This window comes from Panthera onca, chromosome A1 (genome assembly GCF_046562875.1).
Source record: "Panthera onca isolate mPanOnc1 chromosome A1, mPanOnc1 haplotype 2, whole genome shotgun sequence".
Taxonomy (NCBI): Eukaryota; Metazoa; Chordata; class Mammalia; order Carnivora; family Felidae; genus Panthera; species Panthera onca.
In genome coordinates, this window is record NC_138339.1 from 82727366 (window position 1) to 82752807 (window position 25442).

Below are 25442 nucleotides of genomic sequence, written 5' to 3' on the forward strand. Positions count from 1 at the left end.
GGTAAGACATTATTCTCAATGAATTTTGATTGTGCAACCAGCCTTCTTCGATTCTAGCGTGATTTATTCTGTGTGCAGAAAAATACTTGTAAGAGCTCTTTATTTCATAGAGATAAATGAATTTAGCCGGTGTTTGAGAGAGAAAACACTGAAGGCCATAGAGATGATTAGAACAGACCAACTTTGTAATTAGGAAATAACAGAAGGAGCCACTGGATATCCATTTTTTTCTGAAGTGTACAATTGCAGAAGTGAAATTAATGGACTTTGTTTTATTACTGGGGAGGGAAAAAAGACAAGAAATTGATGCGTTCATGTCTGTAATGGTAAGTGAAGGGTGGCTTTTGAAGACAGTGGGGACTTTGAGAGTACTTAATTGTTCTGTATACTTTGAGCCTTATGCATCACATCTACCTTGTTGTCTGGACAGTCTATCTTGATATAAGCCAAATGAATAATGAAGACAATATCTCCCATGGGAATTAAATTTAAAATGACAGCTCTAAGTAACTTTTATCTCAAGATCATGTTTCAAACTGGCCTCCATATCCTCAGTCCCACTGTAGCCTGTTGTTCTTGGGGGCTGCAGATACACCTGTCATTCACTTGCCCTCAGTTTCTAAGGTGGCAGGATGCCAGCCCAGCCATGTTCACAGAGCAAAGTGCTTGAGACTTTTCTAAAGTGAAAGTCAGTATGTAAATGTGCAACATGACGACATTATTATTCTAGCTTTCTGGCTGCTTTCAGCAAGCGCTGACTGCCACATGAGGTCTCAAGTGTTCTGGCACAGTGTGGAAGTGTTCAAAAGAAGTTAAAGTAATGAAATTGGATCTACATTTCCATAGATATTCAAGCTGGCATGGAGGAATGGAGTCATGGAATCAGGGTTGGATGGTCTCCACCAAACAGCCTAGGCAAGTGCCTGTGATGCCAGGCTACTAAGCAGAAATTTCAATCGTGAAAGGCCACCACTATTTCTTCCTCTGGGTCTAAAATTACAAAATGTGCACATTTCCCCCAGGCTCACACCATTCTCTGGGTGCTTTACACTCAATCCCACCCACCCATTCCCTGGAGCACACTAGCTCTGCTTAAAACCAGGACAAGTTTTAAAATGAAGAACGAAGTACAAAGAGGGGGGGAAATGTTTAGTTAGAACCCGAAAATAGCATATGCTATTGCATCAGGTATGGACTGTTATACTTAAGAGATGGGCCAGGCTTACTTTGCATCTGATTTTCCTAAACTACTACTTAGGAAGTGTTTACTTGATTAGTTTCCATTGACCTTGTCTTTTTTTTTTTTTTTTTTTCTCCCCTTTCAGTTTTCATTGCTCACAGGTCTTCCGGATTTGGTTATTCTGAGACCTGCCCTCTCTCCTACACCTTTACATCCTTCCCCACCCCCACCCCCCAACTCTGGCTAAAATGTTTCTGTTCATCAGGGCAAGATCAACAGAATTGGAGTCTCTTGCTTTGCAACTACCTTTATGTTGGCATAGGTCCGTGATGCTGGATGCCCCTCGTCCTCCATCTCCCTTTACACCCTGATATTTTTATCGGTTCCAAGCATCCATTTATATATACACAGAGATGAAGCTTATTTAAGTTTAAAAATGTAAGAGAGGGACAATTCAAGAATTCAAGCACTGAAGAGTACCGTTACTCACACAGAATCTCTCTTTTTTCTTAATTGTATTTTAGGACAGTGAAAAAAAGGGATTTATAAATAAAATCTATGCCATCCAGGAGGTTTGTATCAGTGTCCAGAACATCCTAGATGAAGTGGCTTCCTTTGGCGAAAGGATAAAGAAGTGAGTGATGCTGACATGTGAGCCCTGACCTTCTGTGGGACAGAGTGTCCATTTGTTTCTCAGAGGGTGAAATGCCACATTCTTTTTGGCAGGGGATACTCCTTCTGGGTGATCTATTGCTCAGTTTCATCATTATTTACTTTGTTTCTGCCAGTCTTTGGTTTTCTGAAAGTTCTGTCAATTTCCTTCCTGAAATTTAGAACATATTGGTTGGAAAGAAGTCCTACTTGTAGCTTTGAAGAAATAACACCGTCCTAAATTTTAGCACATTTTCACAGTGAAAGACTTTGTTCTTAAATGGAATATGAAATCGTGATAGGAAAAAAATAAACCAAACTAGATGAGAATTTCAGGTAATCAAGACACATCTTCATTTTATTATAGGTTGACATATTGTCATCGAGTAACTCTAAAATTAAAAAAAAATCATATTTTATAGAGCACTCTGCAAAAATATTTTTTTAACTTGTCTATTTAAATAGTTGAGATCATAATTACAGATGAAATAAACTAATAGTTTTAATAATTCTTAAAAAAGGAATTACCTTTCCTAATTAAAAAAATAAATACAGCTTCATTGAAAGCTAATATAAAATTAAGAATATAATTTTCTTATATTAAGAATATTCTTGTGAATTTTACATTACTTGTGTTTTACTTGCAATAGTTTTATTTACTAATGAACTTTTAAAAACAACTGTCTATAAATCCAATGATGTGGATTTATAAGTCTTAATGACCAGTTAAAAATATACTAAGGTCCCATACTACTAAAGTATGTGAAAATTGGCCTACATAATGATTGCTAAATAGTCTATTCAAGGGGTGCTGTTATCTGGATAAACCTACATTTTCTAGTTTCATGTATCTATTCATTATTATTCATATTATCATTCACCAGAAGTGTTCTACAGATATGAATCCTTGGGCATACACATTTGAAAGGAGTAAATTATTTAAACTAAAGGTGTGAGTCATTCACCTAGTGCTTTTCATGTTTCAAGGAATAATGCATTTTATTTTGTATAATTTTTTAATACATTTCCACTTATGCATAGGTGCTGAGTTTCCATTTTTTATATCATATTAGAATAGCTTCCCCTTTACTCCAAATGTACAGCAGCCTTCAGTCTCAGACATCTGAAGACCAAGTCCCACATTTTTTTCTCTTCCTCTCCATGTTATTTCCATTTCTAAGAATGTTCCTTTGTTCTGCACACCCTTTCCACTGGAGCATAGTGTGAAGTCCTAAATTAAATAGGGCATTTCCCTTTTGAGTGTTGTCCTTTCTCTGAGATACACTATGTGTTGATACCTGATGGAAGTATTTCATTTATACCATAAAGACACTGGGTCAGCTCTGAGGTCAGGCAAATTTATGCCTGAGAGGAAAAGGCTTCTTTGTAACTCTAGGTGGTTGGGGACCTCAGATGCTTGGTTGGAAAACATCAGAGCCAGTTGGAGGATATGACCAGATCCTGGCTGTGGAACAGCCTTGGGAAAAACTGAGTTTTATGGAACTTTCCACAGGTATAGACAGAGGTATAGGTGTAGGCTGAGGTACAGAAACAGGCATAGGATCCAGTGAGTCTTATAGAAGCCATCTTTCCTGCACAATTTTTTGAATATTAAAAAAGAGAAGGTCCCCTGGGGTCACATGAGATAAAATGCATCTATTCAGAAAGCAGATTCAGAAGCAATCATTAAGTAAAAAGTGAAAAGCCTCTATAATTACCACATCTTGTTACTAAATAATCATTCCAGAACTTTCTTGAATTGCATCTTTTTTGGGGAAAGATCATATTCTAGATTTAGTTTTCATGATGCACTGTGGATTTAGAAAAGGGCAGTCTTTTTTTCTGACATTAGCTACACTGGTAGCGATTCCTTGCCATTTATCCTTCCAAGAGGAGAAAGGAGAACACAGGGAGCCCTTCAGGAGGCTGCCCAGAAGGAGGGTTTTCTCACTGAAGAGCCAGTGCTCTTGCACACTGAGGTGTGCTGATGCATGGCTCTGAGCTGAGCCCCAGGAAAACGAGCAGACCCTCCTCAGCCTTTTGTTCTCTCCACACGTGGGCAGAACCAAGGGAAGCACAGGTGTCAGTGAAGAAAGGAAGGCACGATCCTTTAGGTGACAGTGAAACAGGGTGCTCACTCTGGCCAGGGGAGGAAACAAAGAGAAAAGCCAGACCCCAAGAGTTACTGAAAACAAGACAACCAGATTGATTTCACTGTGCCTCTTTTACTAGAAAAAAAACATTTTTAGGAAACATTTGACCCTAGACAGACAAAAGGCAAGGTATATGCCCACAAAGCTAAGGATTCACACCTCAGTGTTATGCCGAGGGGAAATATAGGAAGAAAATCTCTTAATCATCCTTTATAGGAGCAAAACCTGCCCTGGACAAACCCCACTCCAAGTGCAGATAACATACATTATCAGGAAATTAGAGAAAATTAAAAACATTCACATTTATCCCTATCATGTATAATTTCATATTTTCCTGAAGTGTCTTTGGCGCCCTTGTCACTGCAATAGACCACTAGAGTTGATTAGCTCTAAAAATATCACTTTGATTCACATAAATATGTTGCCATCAGTATCAGTCCACCACAGTAACAGCTGTCCTCATTTTTAAAGGGGGAAGTTGAGGCACAGAAAGGTTGATTTGTCTAAAGTCAAATGGCAGAATCTAGGCTCTGAACATAGGTATCTTTTTTGCTTTTTTCATTAAACTGCAGTAAAGTGTCACTCAACAGTATGTGTTAGTTCCTCCTCAGAGGCTGGTTGTTGAGGCAGTTGTATGCTTGTAAACGGTGACATAATTATATGCCCAACATTGTGGACTCCATGCAATGGTTCCGTTATTATTTTGCCATTCTCCATTAAAAACCGTGAGATTCACTACAGAATTTCTACACAAAGAATCCTAAACTATTGCACTATTTCCATGTTCGATTTCCCTGCTTTTCTACATCTTTTTAAACTTCTCTGTCATTTTCTTTTTTGTCCCACTACATTCCTCCCCATCTTCCTCGTACTGTCTTTTTTGTAACTTCTACTTTTCCTCACCCATCCTGTTTTTGTTTTGTTCTGATGTTATCTCACTGTCAACATTCAGTCTTGCAGCCTTCCCTGACCCCTCTACATTATCAATCAGCAGCAGGATGGGAACACTGCAGACCCATCAGGCAGGCCCTGCTGTAACCCACTTTGCCAGCTTACACTCCATTTTCAGTCTTTCCAACAAATCTACCACGTGCTTTCCTTTGCCAGAAATAATACAGGGAGAATAGGAGTCGGTACTGACTTTATTTCTTAATTATCTCTGTATTTCTGGGAAGGGCAAGGATGGCAGGTGAATTTTTACAAATCTAACCGCTCTGTTCCCCCTTCCTGACTTCTAGTTACATTTGAAACATAGCTGAAGTGAAAAGTGAGTATTTCTCGAAGGAATTCTAAACTCAAGAGGATTTACACAACAGTGTAAGATTTAAGTCTACAGACAATTGCTGACATTTTATTTCCAGTGTCGGGAATCCAGTGTGAGTTGACAGAAGAAAGAATGGTAGGCCCAGGGGCATTCTCCTCTATGAAATTTTGGAGAAAACAAGATTGGCTACTAGTTTTAAAAGCAGAAAAACCTATTTAAAAAAATTTTTTTTAACCACCTAGGAGTCTAGTGCACCTTGAGGCCCTGAAGTCACCTGGGACAATCTGGAGGGGTTGGTGGCAAGCCTTGTTTACCTGGGCCCTGCTTTCATGAAACTCAGCAGATTGTGACTAACCTGTGTCCTCTGACAGTCTACTGCAATTGCCTTCTATTCCAGAGAGAAATGCAGTCTTACTAGATCCCTAGTCCAGTGTGTGGGTTAGAATCACATTTATTTTAATCTTTGCTTGAAAAAAGTATCAAGTGCTCAGATTGCTGATGTGTTAATTTCTTATTCAGTACTTTCAACTGGACTGTCCCATTCTTAAGCTGGCTGGCCATTGTAGCCCTCTGTGTGTTCACAGTCATCCTGTACTTCATTCCACTGAGATACATTGTCCTTGTCTGGGGTAAGTAAAGCCTTCTTTTTTTTTTTTTTTTGTAAACTGCCTTAGATACTAGGAACAAACTATTTTTAAGGAATGAGTTATACTGTCAGTAGTTCCCTGTATTTATTATCATGAAGCTACTCCATGATGAAAAGAGACAGGTCAGTTAAAAATCACAACAGTATAAAGATTTAGGTCTACCTACAAAATGCATTTTTCTTATCTGGCACCATAGGCTCCATCATACTGTAAACATGTAGTTGTGCAGATTCTTCATATATCAAAGTGTAGCTTTGTCTAGATACCATTCTGATTTATTTTCACCACTTATACGTAAACAGAGGCATTTCGATCCATATGGTGCATTTAGGACAATATGCTTTTGTGCTGTGGTGCTTTATCTTGTGGAAGTGTCCGTAAACACAGTTCTATATATGGCCGCCTATTTAAGAGGTCACCTTTAGGAGGCACAAAAAGGGTCCTTGGCACTGACAGGCTGCTTAGGAATAAGAAACCTGCTTTATGTATACTAAACAAAATTGCTTCTGTGCAAGCCCACTTTAAAGGTGGTATTTTCTGGTCCTAATTTTTAACGCAGTTATGCTGCAGGCCAACAGTTCCTGTGGACCTAGACTCCACTTAGGTGGTAGTTTCAGCATCCTTCATTATTTTAGGGCTTCTGTTCCTTATCTGAGAATATTCTTGGTTTGAAAAAAATTGTCCTTCTCTAAGATGTACTAACCTATAAAACTACATTAATGATATACATAAACATGACTCAGTAGAAGTATGACTCTCTACTTCCCCCTCAGCCTGCATACACCTAAGATTGCTAAACATATAAAATGCAAAGAACCAAATTGGGTATTAAGTCCAGAAAACACACGTTTACACTTGAAAAGGTATGTTTTGTTATTTTCTGAGATTTTTAAAGAAATGCTGGAAAAAGTGACAAAAGGGATCAGAGGTCTCCAAACCCTCCAGTTTTCAGATTCCTGTCTCCCTATTCTTTTTGGCCTGTCTTGTCATATCCTGAATCAGCCCTCTTACCCTTTATCATCACTCTCCTTACTTTACATCTTGAGTAAGGAGTGGGGGGAATGATTACTTTTTTCCCTTGTTATAATTTAAACAGTTTCAAATAAGATATACCTTCACTACACAAGGAGGGAAGCATTTCTACTCTTCTTGCTTCCCTGATGTATGTTCAAGGTCTTTCATTCTTTCCTTTGGTATTTAAAACAGATGCTGTTTTATTGAAGGAATTAGGGTAGGGCATGAGGTGTGGCAGTTTATTATCTCTAACCTACTTAGGGTCAGAACTGCCATCTCAGCTGTGATAGGTAGTGAACCTCTGGTTCTGTTTCCCCAGCGTTCTCAAAAAGCAGAGCCCATGGCAAACATCTGGCTCTGTAACCTGGGGTGGCCTCACTAGCTCTGTCTTAAACGTAATTCTAAGAGAATGTGTTTGGGCCTCTTGTTTCATCAAATGAAATAAAACAAGAACAGTATTTCTTTAGTGCTAGGTGATTGCTGAAATGTTAACCAGAAATTTAAGACATGGGTCTCACATGGGGAGACAGACCAAATTCAAGACTGCAAAAGAAGTTTATTCTGCTGAACTTCCTGAAGAAGAGCCAAGATCCTCTAAGTTACAGCTTGGTTTGTTGATTTCATATAAAGCTGTTAATTTATTTTGTATATGTGAATATGCTTGGTCACTTATTAAGAGCAATATAAATTTCAGAGTAGACTTATCTCACTGAAATTCTACCTTGTATCATAGAATATGTGGGATAGATACTTCTGGTTTTGTGTATTGTTTTGACATTGCTATCCCATCACAGTTTTTGTTTCTGTAATAGCTCCAATTTCCCCTGTTTGCCGTCCAACGACATTTGCTCTTCAGGTAAGAGCAGAGGATTCACTGTTGAGTAACTTAGTATGGGTAGATATAGCTCCTCTGTCATGGTTTTTGGCTGCTCTAGTCCAAAAGTGATCCAAGTAAGTCAATCACAGCATCTTTTGCAAGCATTAAATTTATATTTTGTGTAATTTAAAAGGAAAATTGCTTTCTGAAAATCTCATTGCCAGAGATGGAGAAGTGCAAACATTTTTCCTATGGTGAGAACTTTTAAGATCTACTCTTTAGTGACTTTCAGATATGCAGTACAGGATTATTAACTAGAGTCACCATGCTATCTATACATGACATGCCCATGAATTTGTACCCCTTCAGATCATTTCATCCATTCTCCCACTTCCTGCCTCTGATAACTACCAATCTGAATCTATGAGCTTGGTTTATTATTTTTTTAGATTCGACATATAAGTAAAATCGCAAGATGTTTGTCTTAGACTCATTTCACTTAGCATAATGCTCTCAAGGCCCATCTATGTTACTGCAAATGGCAAGATTTCCTTAATCTGTCAGTGGATACCTAGGTTGTTTCCATGTCTTGGCTATTATAAACAGTGCTGCGATGAACATGTGCCAGGAGGGTGTATTTATCTTTTTGAGTTAGTGTTTTTGTTTTCATTGGCTAAATATCCAGAAGCGGAACTGTATGGACATAGGGTGGTTCAATTTTTCTTTTCTTTTTTTTTTTTTTTGAGGATTATCCATACTGTTTTCCACATGCACCAGTTTACATTCCCACCACCAGTGAATGAGGTTCCTATTTCTGCACAAGCTTGCCAGCACTTGTTCTTCCTTGTCTTTTGACAAGAATAATGGCCATTCTAACAGGTGTGAGGTGATAACTCAAGGTGTTTTTATTTCCCTGATAGTTAGTGATGTTGAGCATCTTTTCGTGTACCAGTGAGCCATCTGTAGGTCTTGTTTGGAAAATAAGATCCTCTGCCCATTTTTTTTTTTTGGACTGTGTTTTTGTTTTTCCTATTGAGTTGTATTAGTTCTTTATATATTTTGGATATTAGCCCCTTATCAGATTTGTAAATATTTTCTCCCATTCAGTAGGTTGCTTTTTTATTTTATTGATGGTTTCCTTTGCTGTGCAGCTTTTTAGTATGATGTAGTCCTGTTTATTTTTACTTTTGTTGTCTTTGCTTTTTGGTGTCCACTCTGAAACATTGTCAAGACCAATGTCAAGGAGCTTATTACCACCTTTATTTGTCATTTCTTCTAGGTTCCCAATTTGTTGGTGTGTAATTGTTCACACTAGTCTCTTATGCTCCTTTATACATGTGTGGTTTCTGGTTTAACATATCCTTTCATTTCTGATTTTATTTAAATCTTCTTTTTTTCTTGGTAAGTCTAACTCAAGGTTTGCCATCTTACTGATCTTTTCAAAGAACCAGCTCTGAACTTTATTATTTCCTTCCTTCTACTAACTTTGGGTTTTTTCTGTTGTTTTCTTCTCTAGTTCCTTGAAGTGTAAAGTTAGAGATTTTTTTTTTTTAATTGAAGTAGGCATTATTGCTATGAACTTCCCACTTATAACTGCTTTTGTTGTACCCTATACATGTTGGTATGTTTTATTTCCATTTCCATTTGTCTCAAGGTATTATTTCTTCATTGACAAATTGGTTCAGTAGCATGTTATTTAATCTCCGCATATTAGTGAATTTTCCAGTTTTCTTCTTATAACTGATTCTAGTTTAATACCATTGTGTTTTTTTTCATCTTTTTCAGATGTATATGATTTCAATCTGTTTTATTAAGATCTGTTTTGTGGCCTAACATATTTATCCTGGAGAATGTTATGTTCCATATGCCCTTGAGAGGAGTGCATATTCTCCTGCTTTGGGATGGAATGTTCTATACATGTCTGTTAGGTCCATGTGCTCTAACATGTCATTTAAGACTGCTTCCTTATTGATCTTCTGCTTGGATGATCTATGTGTTGATGTGAGGTATTAAAGTACTCTAGTATTATACTGCTATTGCTCCCTTTATGTCTGGTAATATTGACTTTACATGTTTAGGTGCTTCTACGTTGGCTGTATAACTACTTTAAAATGCTCTGTCCTCTTGTTGGACTGGCCCCTTTATCATCGCATAATGCCCTTTTTAGTCTCATGTTACAGTTTTTGTTTTCAAGTATGTTTTGTCTGATGTAAGCATAGCTACCCCAGTTATCTTTTGGTTTCCGTTCCTTCACTTTCTGTGTCCTTCTATCTGAAATGAGTCTTTTCTAGGCAGCATACATACAGATGGGTTTTGCTCTCTTCCTATGTGATTTGATAACTTTCTTTGGTGGTATGCTTTGGTTGCTTTATTATCTTTTGTGTATCTGGTAGAGCTTTCTGCCTTGTGGTTACCATAAAGCTTATATATTACAACTTATAACAGTCTATTTTAAATTGGTAACATTGTAAGGTTGGATGTATTTTGAAGTTCTACATTTTAACCTCCATCCACGTGTTTTATGTTTTTGATGTTAAACATCTTTATTTTTGAGCAGGCACAAGCAGGGGAGGGGCAGACAGAGGGGTACAGAGGATCCGAAGTGGGCTCTGTGCTGACAGCTTGTGAGCCTGATGTGGGGCTCAAACTCATGAACTGAGAGATCACGACGTAAGCTGAAGTCAGATGCTCAACTGACTGAGCCACGCAGGTGTCCCACATTTAACATCTTTTAATCTTGAATATCCCTTAACCAATTATTGTAGTTTTATTATGTCTTTTAACCCTCATGCTAACTTTGTAAGTGATTAATCTACTACCCTTACTATATATTTACCATTACCAGTGAGATCTATACTTTCATATTTTCTTTTTAACTATTTAGCATCGTTTTTCAGCTTAAAAGTAGTCCCTTTAACATTTCTTGTAAGGCCAGTTTCATGGTGATGAACTCCTTCAGCTTCTGTGCCACTCCCTTCCAGCTTGCAAAATTTCTGTTGACAAAAATCTTATAGTCTTATGGGGGTTCCCTTTACTTACCAAGTTGTTCTTCTCTTGCTGCTTTTAGGACTTTTCTTTTTGGTCATCTTTACCTTTTCTCTTTTAAACTATGCCTTGGTGTGGGTCTTTTTGCCTTCCTCTTATTTGGAACTCTCTGGCCTTCCTGGATCTGGATGCCTGTTTCCTTCCCAGGTTTAGGGAAGTTTTCAACCCCCTTCTCTTTCTCACCTCCTTCTGGGATGCCTGTTGTGTTAGTATGCTTGGTTTTGCCCCATGTCCCTTAATCTCCTCTGCCTGGGTAGTTCCACTGCCAGGTATTCGAGTTCACTGTTCTTTTCTTCTGTTTCATCTAGTCTGCTATTGAACCCTTCTAATGTATTTTTCAGTTCAGTGACTGGATTCTACAGCTGTGACTTCTATTTGGTACTTCATTATATTTTCCATCTCTTTTTTGAAATTTTCACTGTGTTCTAGTCTTCTGAATTTGGTGAACATTATTATGACCATTACTTTGGACTGTTATCAGGTAAATTACCTACCATCTTCCTTAAGGTTTTTCCAGAGATTTTTATCTTTTTCTTCCCTCTGGAACATGTTCCTGTTTCTTCATTTGCCTTGACTATTGTTTTCTGTGCATTACATGAAAAGACACTTCTTCCATTCTTGAAAGGCTGGCCTTGTTTAGGAGGTGAACCTTATTATTCAACCCTGCCTTAGCTCTTGGTTGTCTCTTGATTGTCTGAGTAGCTTATTTTAATAGCTCCTTGTAGTTGATGGTGTGCCAAGACCAGTTAGTACCTAGATTCAGGCTGGTTGGAAACCAAACCCTCGGGCAGCAGCTGTTAAAGAATGCAATTTAAATACACACACACACACACACACACACACACACACATATATATATATGTGTGTGTGTGTATGTATATATATATACATATATGTTTATATATATATATGTGTGTGTATATACATACACACACACATATATAAATTTATGTATATTTATAAATTTATGTAAATATAAATAAAGAATGCAAATATATATCTATAATTTCTATAGGATTGCACATAAGCCCCTCTAGCCACTAGAACCAGGTTATCTAGAGAATATCCCCTGGGAGACAGTGACTAAAATTGGGGCTCCAGGTAAGTGTGTGAACTCCTTTCTAGGAGATGCCAGGGAGCTGTAGGGAGGTGGAGGGACAGCACAAAGATGACACACTGCTGCACTCACTTCCTCAGAGCACGTCTCTAAGCTTGTAGATGTATGCCAAACTGAAAGCTTGTCATGTAGGCCTGCAGCTCCAGGACAAATAGTTCTCTTTCACAGACTACGTGTGTTGTAGCCTGGGACTACAGAAATGTGTGGGACCCAGAAACACAAGTAGCACCTTATCCACCAAAAGCAGCTACAAAAAATCAAGGGTGTCAAACAAGGATATAAGCACCTTCCTAGGGAGATATTTATGAGCTCTAGTGAGGCAGAGAGTGCAAAGACCGTATCCACTGGACTCTGTTCCCTGAGAACTCTCCCACACATTATTCTAAGTGTGCCGGAGCAGAAGGTGGCCCACAAGGCCAAAGCTTGCAAATAGGCTTCTTTCTCTGAGCAACTGGGAGGATCTTTCCCTTTGCTATGTGTGCAGTGTCCTGGGGGTGGTCTTCTGCCAAGGATGGTCTGATTGTTAGAGTCCCGTGCAACTCAGGAATGGAAGCAATACTGGCCTACTGAGCCCGGCAATCAAGGGGTGTCCCCTTGCTGGCAGCCACAAGAGCAAAGGCACCAGATGTGTGCAAAAACTCCCGTCCAGGAAATGCTGGTGCTCTGAAGCGTGGCAGAGGGAGAGTGTGAAGATGGTGCCTGCCAGCTGGAGGGTAAAGATGGCACCCACCAGCTTTACAAGGCAGACAGAGAGTGCAAATATGTCACCCACAAGCAGAAGAGTGTCCCAGCAGGTCCCTGCCCCTCCAGCTGAAGCTTTAAGATTATAGGGAAGATCTTCATTTCTTAAAGTCTGGGTGCATTTCTAATGGCTGCTTCTGTGCTGCACCCTGGGGCAAGAGAGTCTGCACACTAGCTCTTTGAGCCATTTCTCATTTCACTACAGCTCTTTAGGGCTCATGGTTTTCTAAGCCAGATGTGTTGGGGCTCATCTGTTAGGTGCAGGAATTAAAAGTTAGGGTGCCTGACACAAGGTATCACCTGCTGGTCCTCAGAGAGATGCTCCGGGTTTGTGAGTTACGTTGTGATTGTGGGTGGCCTTGCTGGGGTAGAGACCGTGTCTCAGCCTCTGCTACCCACTTCACTTTGGCCTTTTCCTTGTTGCCTGATGTGAAGAAGTTGCTCAACTAGTTTTCAGGTCTTTTTCGGAGGGAACTGTTCCATATGTAGCTGTAGATTTGGTGTGTTCATGGGAGGAAGTGAGTTCAAGATCATCCTACATCACCATATTGAGCCACCTCCTAGAAGTAAAACCAGACATAAAACTGGGGCACCATACATGTGTCAAAGCTTCCCTCAGGGAGGTACTGACACTCTGGAGTGTGGCAAAGGGAGAGGATGAAGATGGCACACACCAGCTGGAGCAAAGCAGAGGGAAAGGACAAAGATGGCACCCCCTGTCATTGGCCCTCAGAGCACTCCAGCTGTCCTTTGAATGTGTGCCTGTCTCTCGAGTTGATGCTCCAAGACCAGCAAATGACCCTCTCCCATACAAAGTCCAGGCACCCCTCAATTACCTGCTTCCATATTGGGCGCGGGGGTGACTTCAAGCACGCAAGCCCTTTAAGAGCCATTTCTCAGAGCACTGTAGCCTTGACATGAGCCCCATTGTTTTTCAAAGCCAGATGTTTTGGAGAGTCTTCTCTTAGGTGCATGTCTTAAAAGCCTGGCGTGTCTGATGTGGGGTTCAAATCTTTCAGTCCTCAGGGAGAAGCTACAGGTTTTTAGTTTGTTCCTGACTATGGGTTGCCACGCTGGAGGTAAGGTTTATGACGAGATTTGTGTCCCAGCCTCTCCTACCTGCGTTGACATAAGCCTTCTCTCAGCACCTAATGTGTGGGAGGAGAGTTTAGGATCTTCTTGCATCACCATCTTTAAAAGAGGTTCATTTTTTTAAAAAGCTGGTGGTAAACTCTCATTTCAGGTCATTTTGAGGGGAAAAAAACCCCCACATGGACAAGTATCTTCTAGATATTTAGTTTGCATATTAACACCCTCCCTGCTCCCCCCTCCCCCTGCAAAAAAAAAAAAACAAAAAACCAAAAAACCCAGTAAGGTTTATCTTTTGAAAAAGGGAAAACCAGTAAATCAGACTTTTTGCCTTGAAAACAATGTAAGGAGACAAGTTTCATAGTAGATGGAACACTAAAACAGGGCTTCTAGTCACGTGAGACTGAGTGGTGAAGCAAAATGCAGCAGTGCAAGGTGCTGCCAACTGCCTTTTGTTTTCCAGATAAAAAGTCTTTCCTGTGGGGGGAAGAAGCCATTAAAGTACAAAGAGAAAACCAGAGCAGCCATTGAGTGGGGATGGAGGGAGGAAGGGGACAAAGGAAAGGAGAGAAAGAAACAGGAGAGGGAGGGAAGAAGAAAACAGGGTTTACTGCTTCATTCAGTCAAGACTGAAGAGCACCTTAATCCAGATCTTTAAGTCACTGCGACATCTAAAAAATAAACATGATTAATTCCTAACTGGAGATTTCAATCATCTTTGATCTATCACTTTCTCAGGTATCAATAAATTTACAAAAAAGCTGCGGAGTCCATATGCAATCGATAACAATGAACTACTTGACTTCCTTTCCAGAGTCCCTTCAGATGTACAAGTGGTATGTAGGTTTCACTACTATTACTACTATTTAATGTTGTATGGCTTTGGGTTTTAACTTTTAATTCTTTTAATTTCAAAGGTTTTAGAAGAACCAATTAAAGTGAAAAAGGCCTGTAGTAGATTTTGCCTTTCAGGAAAGTAGCCCACTTGGGGTATTGTCCAAGAAGAATTTTATAAAGAATGGGGAGTGGAGAAAGGAGAGAGAGAGTTACATCAAAAACCTACCAGGGCTCTTAGGGCAATTTTCCTCCAAGGAAGGTTCAGCTGGAGTTTGTGAAGGAAGTCGCCATTACCTGAAGGGAGGAAATGGGAGTATAGATGATGAAAGCAGAAGTGCCAAAGGACATGTGAAAAACCTTTCTTTGCATAATCTGCAGGGATTGAGTTTTAAAACTGCGTGTTTTGGAGACTAGTGGGGGGGTGGGGCCAGGGAGAAAAACTGGTGTGTGAAGACTGGGGCACATCTCAGTCCTTTAAAATTCTTTGAGTTTAACTAATGCCCATTAATCAGCAACTATTTTCAGAATGAATGAAAAATGTTTTTAATCGAAATCTTAAAGCTACTGGCAGCAATACCTTTTTTCTTTTGTTTCAGTTGAGTTTTTGATTTGGTGTCAGACAGGAGAGTGGGCTGGAGGGAGATTAAGCCTGTATTAAACAAACAAATTGCAAAGAACCGTTATCCAGTCTTTCAAAACAGATAAAGATGGTTTTGCTTTGTGTTACGGACAGTGAAGACCCAGCCTATTAACCAAAGTTCACATCAGGGCTCTCATGTAATTTCTGGCAGGATTTCCCTTCTGATTCTTGCTGTATCACTCTATTGTTTTCTGCATCCCAGCTGCAGATCTCATACAGCTTCCAGGGTGAGCACTCTTCCCACCCCTGACTCCAAACACAGTCTCATTCCTTTGCTTTTCCTTCCTTTGCCAGAAAATGACCACCTGACCAGTCTTTCTCTGAACTCTGTTTAAACAGGTGCAATACCAAGAACTGAAACCAGATCCTTCTCATAGCCCATGTAAAAGGAAGAAAAACAATCTTGGCTAGTCAGCTCCCAGCACTGAGGAGACCAGCATCTGTTTGGGAAGATAAAAGAAAAAGCCTTCAGCCTCAGCAGCATTTCCTTTCTTCCTGCTTTTTATTTATTTTGTCTTTTTATCATGATCGAGAGAATTTGTAAATAGTGTACAAAGGCATATGTCTTTGAAAATATACTTCCATTGTACAGACTCAATTTGATAAAGGTTTAGCTGTTGCTGTGTGAAAGCCTTGGTGGCTGTGGATAATAATACAACACACTGAAACAACAAATATAAGAATGGTAACACTGGGAGATATACACTTCTCTAATTACAAGTGGAAGAACTAGAATATCACATTAAATGCTCAGCTGTGCTCTATTAAATCTACATAAAATGTAAATGTCAATTTGATTTTAAAGTTTTTTTTTAATGTGACTATTTTTTATCTGCTAAGTAATCCATTACAGTTTTCTATGTTTTATACATTTCAAAAGAGAAGGGAGATCCCAAAATCTGAATAATAGAACAGATGCATTTCAATTTAACATAGTAGTTCTACTTCAGATCCTGACATTCATTCCTGTGCAAATCATAAAGATATGACTCGGCTCATTTTAAGCTAATGAGTGAAGGTAGAGTCACTCTGTCAAAATAATCCTGCATACTCTGCAAAGAAAACTTCCAAACCTTCTATCATTCCATCTAAAACCTTAAAATCTCTACAGGACTACACGTAAATACTGCCAGGTTTATAAATGATTGCCTATCTGAATTTTTATACTATCACTACTTTAATTTATATCAAGTTAGTGGGTTAGCAAACCAGTTCAGTTGTCACAAATACTAGCAAACTAAATCCGTATTGCTTTTGGTGTCTCTGTGCATCTAAAAATATTTACTATTCAACTGTTCTCACAAAGTATCTGCTTTCTCATTAAATTACTGAAATGCTTTAATGCATAGTATAATTTTTGTTATTAGTGTGAATTTTAATGTAAAGGAGAATGCAGTGTGGTAAGTGATATGCTAGTGTTTCATTATATTCATTTATAGAAAAACTATTCTTGTTAATATGAATGCATGAAACCTATTTTGTAAAAAAAAAAAAAAAAAAAAAAGATACAACTGCTTATGGGGTGGGGGGGAGTTTGTCTTTACAAAAATGTTTCAATACTTACCATAGAATCTATACTTAAAAATTGCATTCCCAAGATTTATGGTAGTTTTTGTACCTAACTCCCTGATAAATCAAGGGAGTATACCTCTGGAGAGAGAAATAATTTGGTGAGAATGTTTTACTTCCCCGACCGGGTACAGGATTAAGTTTGGGTGAAAATGCTATAGAAAATGTTTTTGCACTACTTTATTAATAACTGGGATAGGGTGAAGGTGGGGGTGATGGAAAAATGTAGAAAAGTCAGAAATATATATATATTTCACTCTAAAGGAAGATTCTTTAAAAAAATAATCTCATCAAAGCTAATTTTTAAAGTATTTTTATTTTAAAGCTATGTTGTTAAATACTATTTCTTATGATATAACTATTTTGATCTGTTTATACACTATGCTTGAAAGAGAATGTCAATTAAATTCCCTTTCTACAGAAAGGCTTTGACCTCAGTATGCTCTATTTAGCTCACCATGTTTATAATGACATGCTTATATCTGCACACCATCACTGTTTGTTACTTAGACATAATATTCCATGAAGCTGATGATACTACAGAAAGTTTATGGATGGGCTAATTTGTTCAAAATACCTTTTGATTATACCTTATGCGAAATTTATGTTGTGTGCTGACAGTGTCTACTCAAATGTCTACAAGCCTGATATAGTACAACTTCAGATGTACCTAGTGCATAGTAACCATTAACAGATGCCCAATTTTTGTTTCATTCTACCAACTTTCAGATGTTAAGTTTAATGGTAATGTTAACTACACATTCACTGCATTAAATAAAAAAAACTCTTTTCTAAGTATAATCTGTACTCCTTTTTTTTTTTTTTTTCCTGTGGTGGTGGTAGAGAGAGGAATGCTGGAGGATTGTTTGCATATTCTTACAAATGACACTTCACTTAGAGGAACTTGGTTTGGTGTGGACACATAGGACCTTCGCCAAAACCCTATTGTTGTATGAAACTCAATGCCTTTAAAGGATTGAGCATGGAATGAAGATAGAAGAGGAAGAACTATCTTGAGGCATGAAATGATATTCAGAGGGATCTTCATTGCTTTCAAAAGTACTACATTCACAGGCAGAAAAGAAGAAACTGTGTCTAATAAAAGTTGAACTATTTCTTTCCCCTTCTCACATAGGTACAGTTTTGCCTTTTGAAAGCTGTTTAACTTTAGTTTTTAAAGATTTTCCATGTAAATATTTCAAGATATCTTTAAGAGATTAAATGTCACTCCAAATAGGTGTTAGACTGCTAAAGACAGTAATCTTGTCAACTATTAATACCTTCCTCAGTATCTTTTAGTGAGTAAACTCACTAAAGGTCATTCACATGGGAAAGTATTATTGCCAATAATTGTGGTAATTCCTAAGAAAAGCATATTAAATTTCTTTTTCATTGATAAAAAGAATGTAATACTTGTTCATTTTGGTATTGTTCCACGGACTCAAATTGACAGATGCTATAGGGATTACAAATTACATTTGAACCAAAGAATACACTAGGATAATCTGAGTTGAAAAATTTTTTTAAAGATTTTATTTTTAAGTAATCCCTACACCCAAACTGGGGCTCTGAAAACTCACAATCCTGAGATCAAAGAGTCTCATGCTCCACCAATTGAGCCAGCCAGGCGCCCCAAAAGATTTTTTTTGGCAGGGGGCAGGGGGCACCTGGGTGGCTCAGTTAAGTGCCTGACTGGAGCTCAGGTCATGCTCTTGCAGCTGAGTTCAAGCCCCACGTTGGGCTCTGTACTGACAGCTCAGAGCCTGAAGCCTGCTTCAGATTCGCCCCTCCCATGGCTTGTGCTCTGTCTCTCTCTCAAAAATAAACATTAAAAAATTGAAAAATAAAAGATTTTTTTTAAGCAACTCTGCTTTGTGATACATTTATTAAGTACCTAATTATATGATTTGCCCTGTCACAAACAATGATCCAACCAATGACAGTATATTAAAATCAAATCTGGAGCTAAAGTAGGTAAGAACAAAATTTAATTGACAGGTTTCTGGAAAGTATCTTTTATAGAATTTTATTCTATATTTAAAAATGAAAAAAATTTAGTAGTAAACTCTCTTACCCAGGGACCATGGGAACTTATTTTTCCATTTTAATATCCAAATGTCTGTAATGCTGTAAGTGGTCTAATTTTGTATTAACTAGTCTTATGCAGAAGTTTTATGTAAGAGAGTAAAGACAGCCACCATTCTATTTCTTGCAAGAGCTTCAGATATTATTAAAGTGATGCTTATTTAAATTCTGGGGCTTTAAATGTCATGTGTGAGTATGTGTATATGTACAGATGCCAATTCATTTGTTTGATTAGAGTATCTGGAACCAGACTTTTCTAATTGCTCAGTCAAGTATGAATTAAAACTACATAAAAAACGTAATGAATACTTACAATAGTGTCATTCTTTTCAATTATAATTCTCTTTCAGTGATGTAACTCACTGAAAGAAAAAAACATAAACCATTCTTTTTTTTGGAGAGAAAATGTTATCTCTTATGACTCAGTTTCTACATTTGTACAGTGGCAGTCACATTGTAAAAGTTATTTCAGCTGAATCTTTGAGATTAAACACCAAACACAATCTCTTGTTATATAAGGATACTGTGCAAAAACAAAAACAAAAACAAAAACAAAAAACAACCAAACATTAAATGTCCAAAGTGGTCACTTGCTGCAGAAACTAACACCACTGTGAACGGTTTGCTGGAAGTTAATGATTATATACCCCCATTTCCAAGGGGATTTGTGCTTGGAATCGAAAAAGTGCAATAATCAAATATGTAAGTGGTCTCAAATGATTTCAATTTATCAAGATCTTCTTTCTTTGCATTTTAAATTAATAGCATAGAAGTGGTCCTTCAAATGCACAAGCAGTATTTCTGTAGACGGTTTTTTATCTATATGATGGTTGTGTCTCCAAATGTTACTGAACAATCGTGAAACTCCGTTTTTAAAAAAGTATCTAATGGCACTGCTCTTCTGCTCTAGTCAATTAACAGCATTAGTATATTAAGATGAATGTTTTATTTGTATTAAGGAGAACAGAAATAGGTAAGGAGCTGTGCCAAAGTTTTCTCAGTTTGTAGCAAAAGTAAAAATGCAACATAATTCTTCCCTGCTGGAGATTCTTCAGTGTTCCTTCAAGAGAGAAAAGGAGTGACCAACCTGAGTCAATGAAGGAACCTGCAAACCACCTCTTATTTTCTTAGGAGGAAAGCACGAGAGATTCCAAGAGCTGGCCGGTTGCTGCTGTTGTGCCAAGATGATAATATAGACTCAGTTCCACTTATTATCAAAGACAAGCTTCACAAAGGCATGAGTCAACTTGAGACATTTTATTTTGCTAAAATTCAAATGGTAACAAGTTTAGGGGAAGGCTCACAGCATAGAGAAAGGTGCACACCTGGCCCCAACCATGCTTAAGTGTCTCTTGATTACAGGAGACCCACCTGAGACAACAGTCAAGAGTAATTACTGAGGCAGCTGGACTACAGAAGAGGGCTGAGAGAGGGGAAATACCCATGTGTGTCCCAAGTTCAGAGATCTTTTAATAAAGCCATTCAGAGAACTGGAAACCTTACAACTAAACTCTACATCATTCGCACAAAACATTCCTCCTTTGTACAGCAAAATTCTGTTACAAGACAAAATCTGTGTAACCTGTAATACTGAAATCACAGAAAACAACTTATTGGTGTCAAGAACTTATAAACTCTCAGAAAAAATTGATAAAGACTTATGTGTCTATTTTCTATTATACAGAGAGGGATAATGTTTGTGCTTTTGTTGACTCTGTTGTGTAACACGATAGGTAACTAACCCAAGTTCTGACCCAGTCTTATACAATGGTATACTTACTCCTTGCCTTTGATCTGGAACTCTTACATGGAAGATTCTATTAACACAGAGAACTAGCAAACTACAGCAGGGTCTTTGAAGTACATGGGAACCCACTGGGAAAAGTCAAATACTTCATATGTTTGAAAAAGTAGTTTTAAAATAGATCAATGTGACGGTCCATTTTATTCATTTGAAGTTACTGAACACTACTTTAAAAATTTCCCTGTAGGATAAAAAAAAAAATGCATTTTCAGATTTAACAGAGAAAACCTTTTTGGGGGGTTAGCACAAAACATCTGGCACATGATAGCCAAGAGTCAGGCACACTAACTCTTGTGGGGTGGGGCAGCAGGTACACACCCCTCTCGTGGCACTAGAAGCTAATATGGAGAACACAGAAGTACTTGATAACGCATGACTTCCCGTGACTGTGACAAACCGGACAAGCAGGTGAGAAATCTCCCTCCAAAAACAAATACTGGAATATTCACCACTGCATTATGGTTACATTACAGGTATCCACAGAATTCATATAAATTGTTAAAATATTCTATTTTGAATTGTACTATTAAAATAGTACCTTACAAGCAATCATTCTCCTAGCCTTCACAGAAGAGGTGCAAAATAATATGCTCTGGAGAAGAGGGTAAGAATTCTCTCAGTAGACACTGGCTGCTTGTATCTGCATTAATGTTGTATAGAATAAAATCTATAGTAAAAAGTGAGTTTTTTCCAAGTCTGGGATGATACAAGAAAAAAAATGCCCAGTAACACAGTAGTAAACTCCCTTCAAATGCATTTAAGCTACAGCCTTGATTCAGTCTTAGTTTCTCCCTGTTTTTGGTGTTGAATCTGAAAAAAACAATAACAACAACAACAAAAAAAACCAATCAGAAAAGTAATTCTTCAGGTTCCATGAATACTTCTAAAATCAGAAAAGGCTCATAGTGAAGCTATGTTATCATGACTCCACAAGGTTTCTACATGAAGAAGTTTAATCTTTAACAATTTAAGAATCTTCCTAATGGCCCCACCCTAAACGCTACTTGGAAGAGGCTTAGAAGACTGAAGCAGCATTTATCAGTAAAATGATGAGTAAAATGATCAGTAAAATGATTCACAATCAAAGGTGGGGTGAGGCATACAGTCCACATATATTTTTTTGAGATCTACATTAGATGGTACTGTATTTAATTATATCCTTCACTGAAGAAAAATGGCGTGTTTTAGAAACGTACTTTATATTTTATTTTTTTTATGTTTATTTATTTTTAGGTGTGTGTACAAGCAGGGAAGGGGTAGGGAGAAGGAGAGAGAAAATCCCAAGCAGGCTCCATGCTGACAGCACAGAGCCCCATGTGGGGCTTGATCTCGTGAACCGTGAGATCGTGACCTGAGCCAAAATCAAGAGTGGGATGCTCAACCAATTGAGCCCCCAGGCATCACAGATATACTTTATATTTTAAAAATCCAGTAGATGCCATTTTGATTAAGAGCTTTAGAAAAATTTCAAGACTTGATTCTTACGTTAGGAGCATTACTTTAAAAAATAAATGAGTTACTGGCATTATAAATATGAATCATGTTACAGAGAAACTTGGAGAAGTGAAGAAAATATTCAAAATTCTATCATAAATACAACCACTATTAGCAACATATTTGCTTATAATATATTCCCCTACGTAATTTTACTTAATTTTTAATTACATTTAATTTTTAATTACATCCTATTTTTAAAAAAGAACTATAATTAGTCAAGAAAAATGGCATTGAGAGAAAACTAGTCTAACCATTTTTTTTGTAAATGGCTTTCAACCTCTCCTTAAGCCCATTTCCTCCAATAACATGACTATGAACTTACAAGTATTGTGCAAGGAAGAGTAAAGGAACTGAAGTCATGGGGAAAGAAACTAGATTGGCCTAACCTTGAGGAAAGGCCTGAATATTGCTAGTCAAGATAGCCTATTTCTGATAATACCAGTAAACCAGGGATTTTGATCCTCCTTTATTTTTAATGGAGTAAAAGACCCTCAAACAAAACAATTATCTTGACCCTTTGGTTAATGAACATTATTCAAAAATTTCAAAGATAGGTTAGTTTATTCCTGAGATTAGGAAATCTGCCTATATGCTTTTTGTCTGATTTTATACTTTCATTAACTTCTCAGTCAACAGAAATCTTTACCTGAGTCCTTTAAACCACAAAGACTCCTGACCATTTTCCCCTTAGCCCTTTGCCCAGTTTTCATCTTTACAATTATGCTTTTAAAAATTCATGAAAAGCTCTTAAAATGCTTATTTTAATTTTACTGAGTATTACTTATTGCTCTGTCATCTCACCTCTATGTTGTAAAAAAAGAAAGAACGCAAAATAGAGAAATGCATCTTTAGGATGGAGTCAGATAGCAAAGATACATATTCCTTAAAACAAAAACAAAAAACTATTATAAATCAAACTATTCTGGTCATTAGAAAAATTTATCAGTGTCATGACATAAGCCATTGCTGACCTAACCTTTAAGTTGAGAAGTACTGACAACAAACTAAGTCCTTTTTATCTGTCACCACTTGAAGATTAATGATTTTTTCAACCGGACTATTTCATTTTGAGGACAGAAAAAAATGGAGAATCATTGGAAATTTCAGTTCATCTACTATTAAGATAAATGATAGTATAATAGGTGTAAATTCAAAGCTGGATTCCAGATTTTCTGTTCAGTGCAATTTACCTGCTGGAATTCCTAACTACATTAAAACAACAACAACAACAACAAAAAAAAACAAAACAAAAAAAACACACATTCTTCAGTAGAACTAAATCCTATGTTCCAAAGCAGTTAGCCATTCTCTATTAATGTTTAACACCCATTATGCATAAATGTTCATTTGCTCCAATTCAGATGCTTTTGAAAGAAAGGAGATTGTATTTACCAAATCTGGGTTTCATATCCTAACAAGATTTGGAGACCATGATAAAAAAATTGGAGGAAATGTTTGTGTCAGTTGTAATTGGAGACAGCTAATTGTAAATGCTTGAATAAGCAACTTTTATTTTTTGGTCTATACTAAGAGCAATGTTACATGTTATAAGCTACACACACACACACACACACACACATATATATATACACACACACACACAGACACTACATAGATCTATAAATTATATCATATACTTATTAGGAGTACTGGTTTTATAATAACTGATTACTGGTTACCTTGCCAATTTAATACTACTGGATCTTATTTCAGGAAAGCAGTTTAAAAACCCAGATATGTTCACTCTATTTCTGTTTTAAACAAGAAAAAAAATATATATTCAACAGTACAAAGACAACATTATAAAAAAAATCACGTATATCTAGTCCTACGAGTTATGTTTTTGTTTTTTTTTTTAAACACAGAGTGTAAGTGAATTTATAACAAAAACCATACACTTACACTTAAAAAAAAAAGGCCTATAGTAATTAATTCAAACATACAAAATATTGGAAAATATCTATATATCAGATTATAATTTTGCTTATAACACAAAAGTACTCCCAGACAGCAGACTCCTCTGTGATAAAAAGCTGATCATTTGGATTTGTGATTGGGAAACATTAAGAAGCCTCTATTCTCAATTAATTTAGTATGTCTTCCCCCCCTTCTTAACAATTCACATAAATTCATGGGTCTCAAGAAACAAAGATGTTTATGGGCGTTTGTTGCTTGAGGCTTTCATGAACTGGAAAGCATGATTCAAAGACTAGCACTTACTGAAAACGAGAAACTTTTTAAAAAATCTAGTGATCCATGATGGTAAAAATCTTTTGTTTGTTTCATCTGAAAAAGGTCTTCTTTTAGTAAAATTTGCAATAGTTGGAAAATACATGCTTTGGAACCAAGCAGAAACAATCCCACAACCTTTTCCAATTAATTTAGTCTAATAATTTCTAATTCTGAATCAGAGCAAATAATTGCCAGAGAATATCCTCCCACCACAATTCATTTCAACCCAAAAGGTTAATTTTTTGATAACATGATTTGATTTATAAGAAAGAGTTAAGTATTCAATGTTTCCATGGAACTGATGTCTACACTTTGACAACACCAGGCACAGCCTAATTCCAATAATGCCATCCCCCAACCTTTCTAACTCAATCCACATTTGTTATAAAAACAATTATCATTCAGAATTTTGCAAGCTCCACGTCAGCAGGAGGTGAGATTGGCGTGGAAGCTGCGTGATAAATGCCTGAGGGAAAGAGAGCCTCATGTCACTCAAAGATGACCCTTTCTTACTGCTTCAGGAGCAACAGTGACAGGCTCTCATCAAGTTCATAACTTAACTGGAAAGGTGTGTAAAGGCATATGGATTGCACATTCCAGCAATAGGGTTTTCATGAGAAGGTATTCATTTAACTTTCTGTAATAGCATAGACAGCAATGGCAAACATTTCCTGGTGTTTATATAAAGTATCCTAGCATTAATGCATTTGTGTTTACCTGGAATGCGTATTAATTCCCTAAGATTGCAAAAGCACACCCCCCACATTATTATACTCACTCTAAAACAGAATTGCTAAAATCCTAATGATCAAAGGATTAAAGTTTCAGATCTAATATACTACACAGTTTAGAAACACACAAACTGAAAAGCTTTTCAACAGCCTATATAGAAGACAATAAAAGTAACAATATTTCAATCTAGTTTACCTTCCTAGACTGTAAGCTTTTTTCCTTTTATTGTAGCCAGCCCTGTTAAGCACACCACCTGGAATATAGTAGGTGTTCAAGAGACAAAAACACTGATTAATTTCACATTTGATTTATATAAGGATAAATGCTT

The 25442-nt window shown here is 37.3% G+C and overlaps 1 protein-coding gene and 1 long non-coding RNA gene across 26 annotated transcripts in view; one reads left to right on the forward strand and one right to left on the reverse strand.

The window, feature by feature from the left end:
* Window positions 1-18042, forward strand: part of MCTP1 (multiple C2 and transmembrane domain containing 1) — a 534016-nt gene extending 515974 nt beyond the window's left edge. For 6 of the 24 annotated variants that reach the window (XM_078447926.2, XM_078447931.2, XM_078447942.2 and 3 more), the window contains 4 exons: window positions 1705-1814; window positions 5768-5877; window positions 14457-14554; window positions 15535-18035. In XM_078447926.2, coding sequence (XP_078304052.1) covers window positions 1705-1814; window positions 5768-5877; window positions 14457-14554; window positions 15535-15606 — 390 coding nt within the window. In that variant the 3' untranslated portion in view covers window positions 15607-18035. Of the gene's footprint in view, window positions 1-1704; window positions 1815-5767; window positions 5878-14456; window positions 14555-15534 lie in introns of all 24 variants that reach the window. The other 18 variants (XM_078447950.2, XM_078447960.2, XM_078447945.2 and 15 more) reach the window with 13 other exon arrangements.
* On the reverse strand, window positions 14569-23995 carry LOC144616632 (uncharacterized). Of its 2 annotated transcripts, XR_014138127.1 has the most exons (5): window positions 20630-23995; window positions 19937-20114; window positions 19163-19211; window positions 15133-15204; window positions 14569-14849 (listed from the first exon to the last, which is right to left on the reverse strand). It is a non-coding gene; the product is annotated as an uncharacterized LOC144616632 (long non-coding RNA). The 2 variants fall into 2 exon arrangements; XR_013556023.2 differs by lacking the exon at window positions 20630-23995 and having other exon boundaries at window positions 19937-20467.
* Window positions 23996-25442: the final 1447 nt, after the last annotated feature.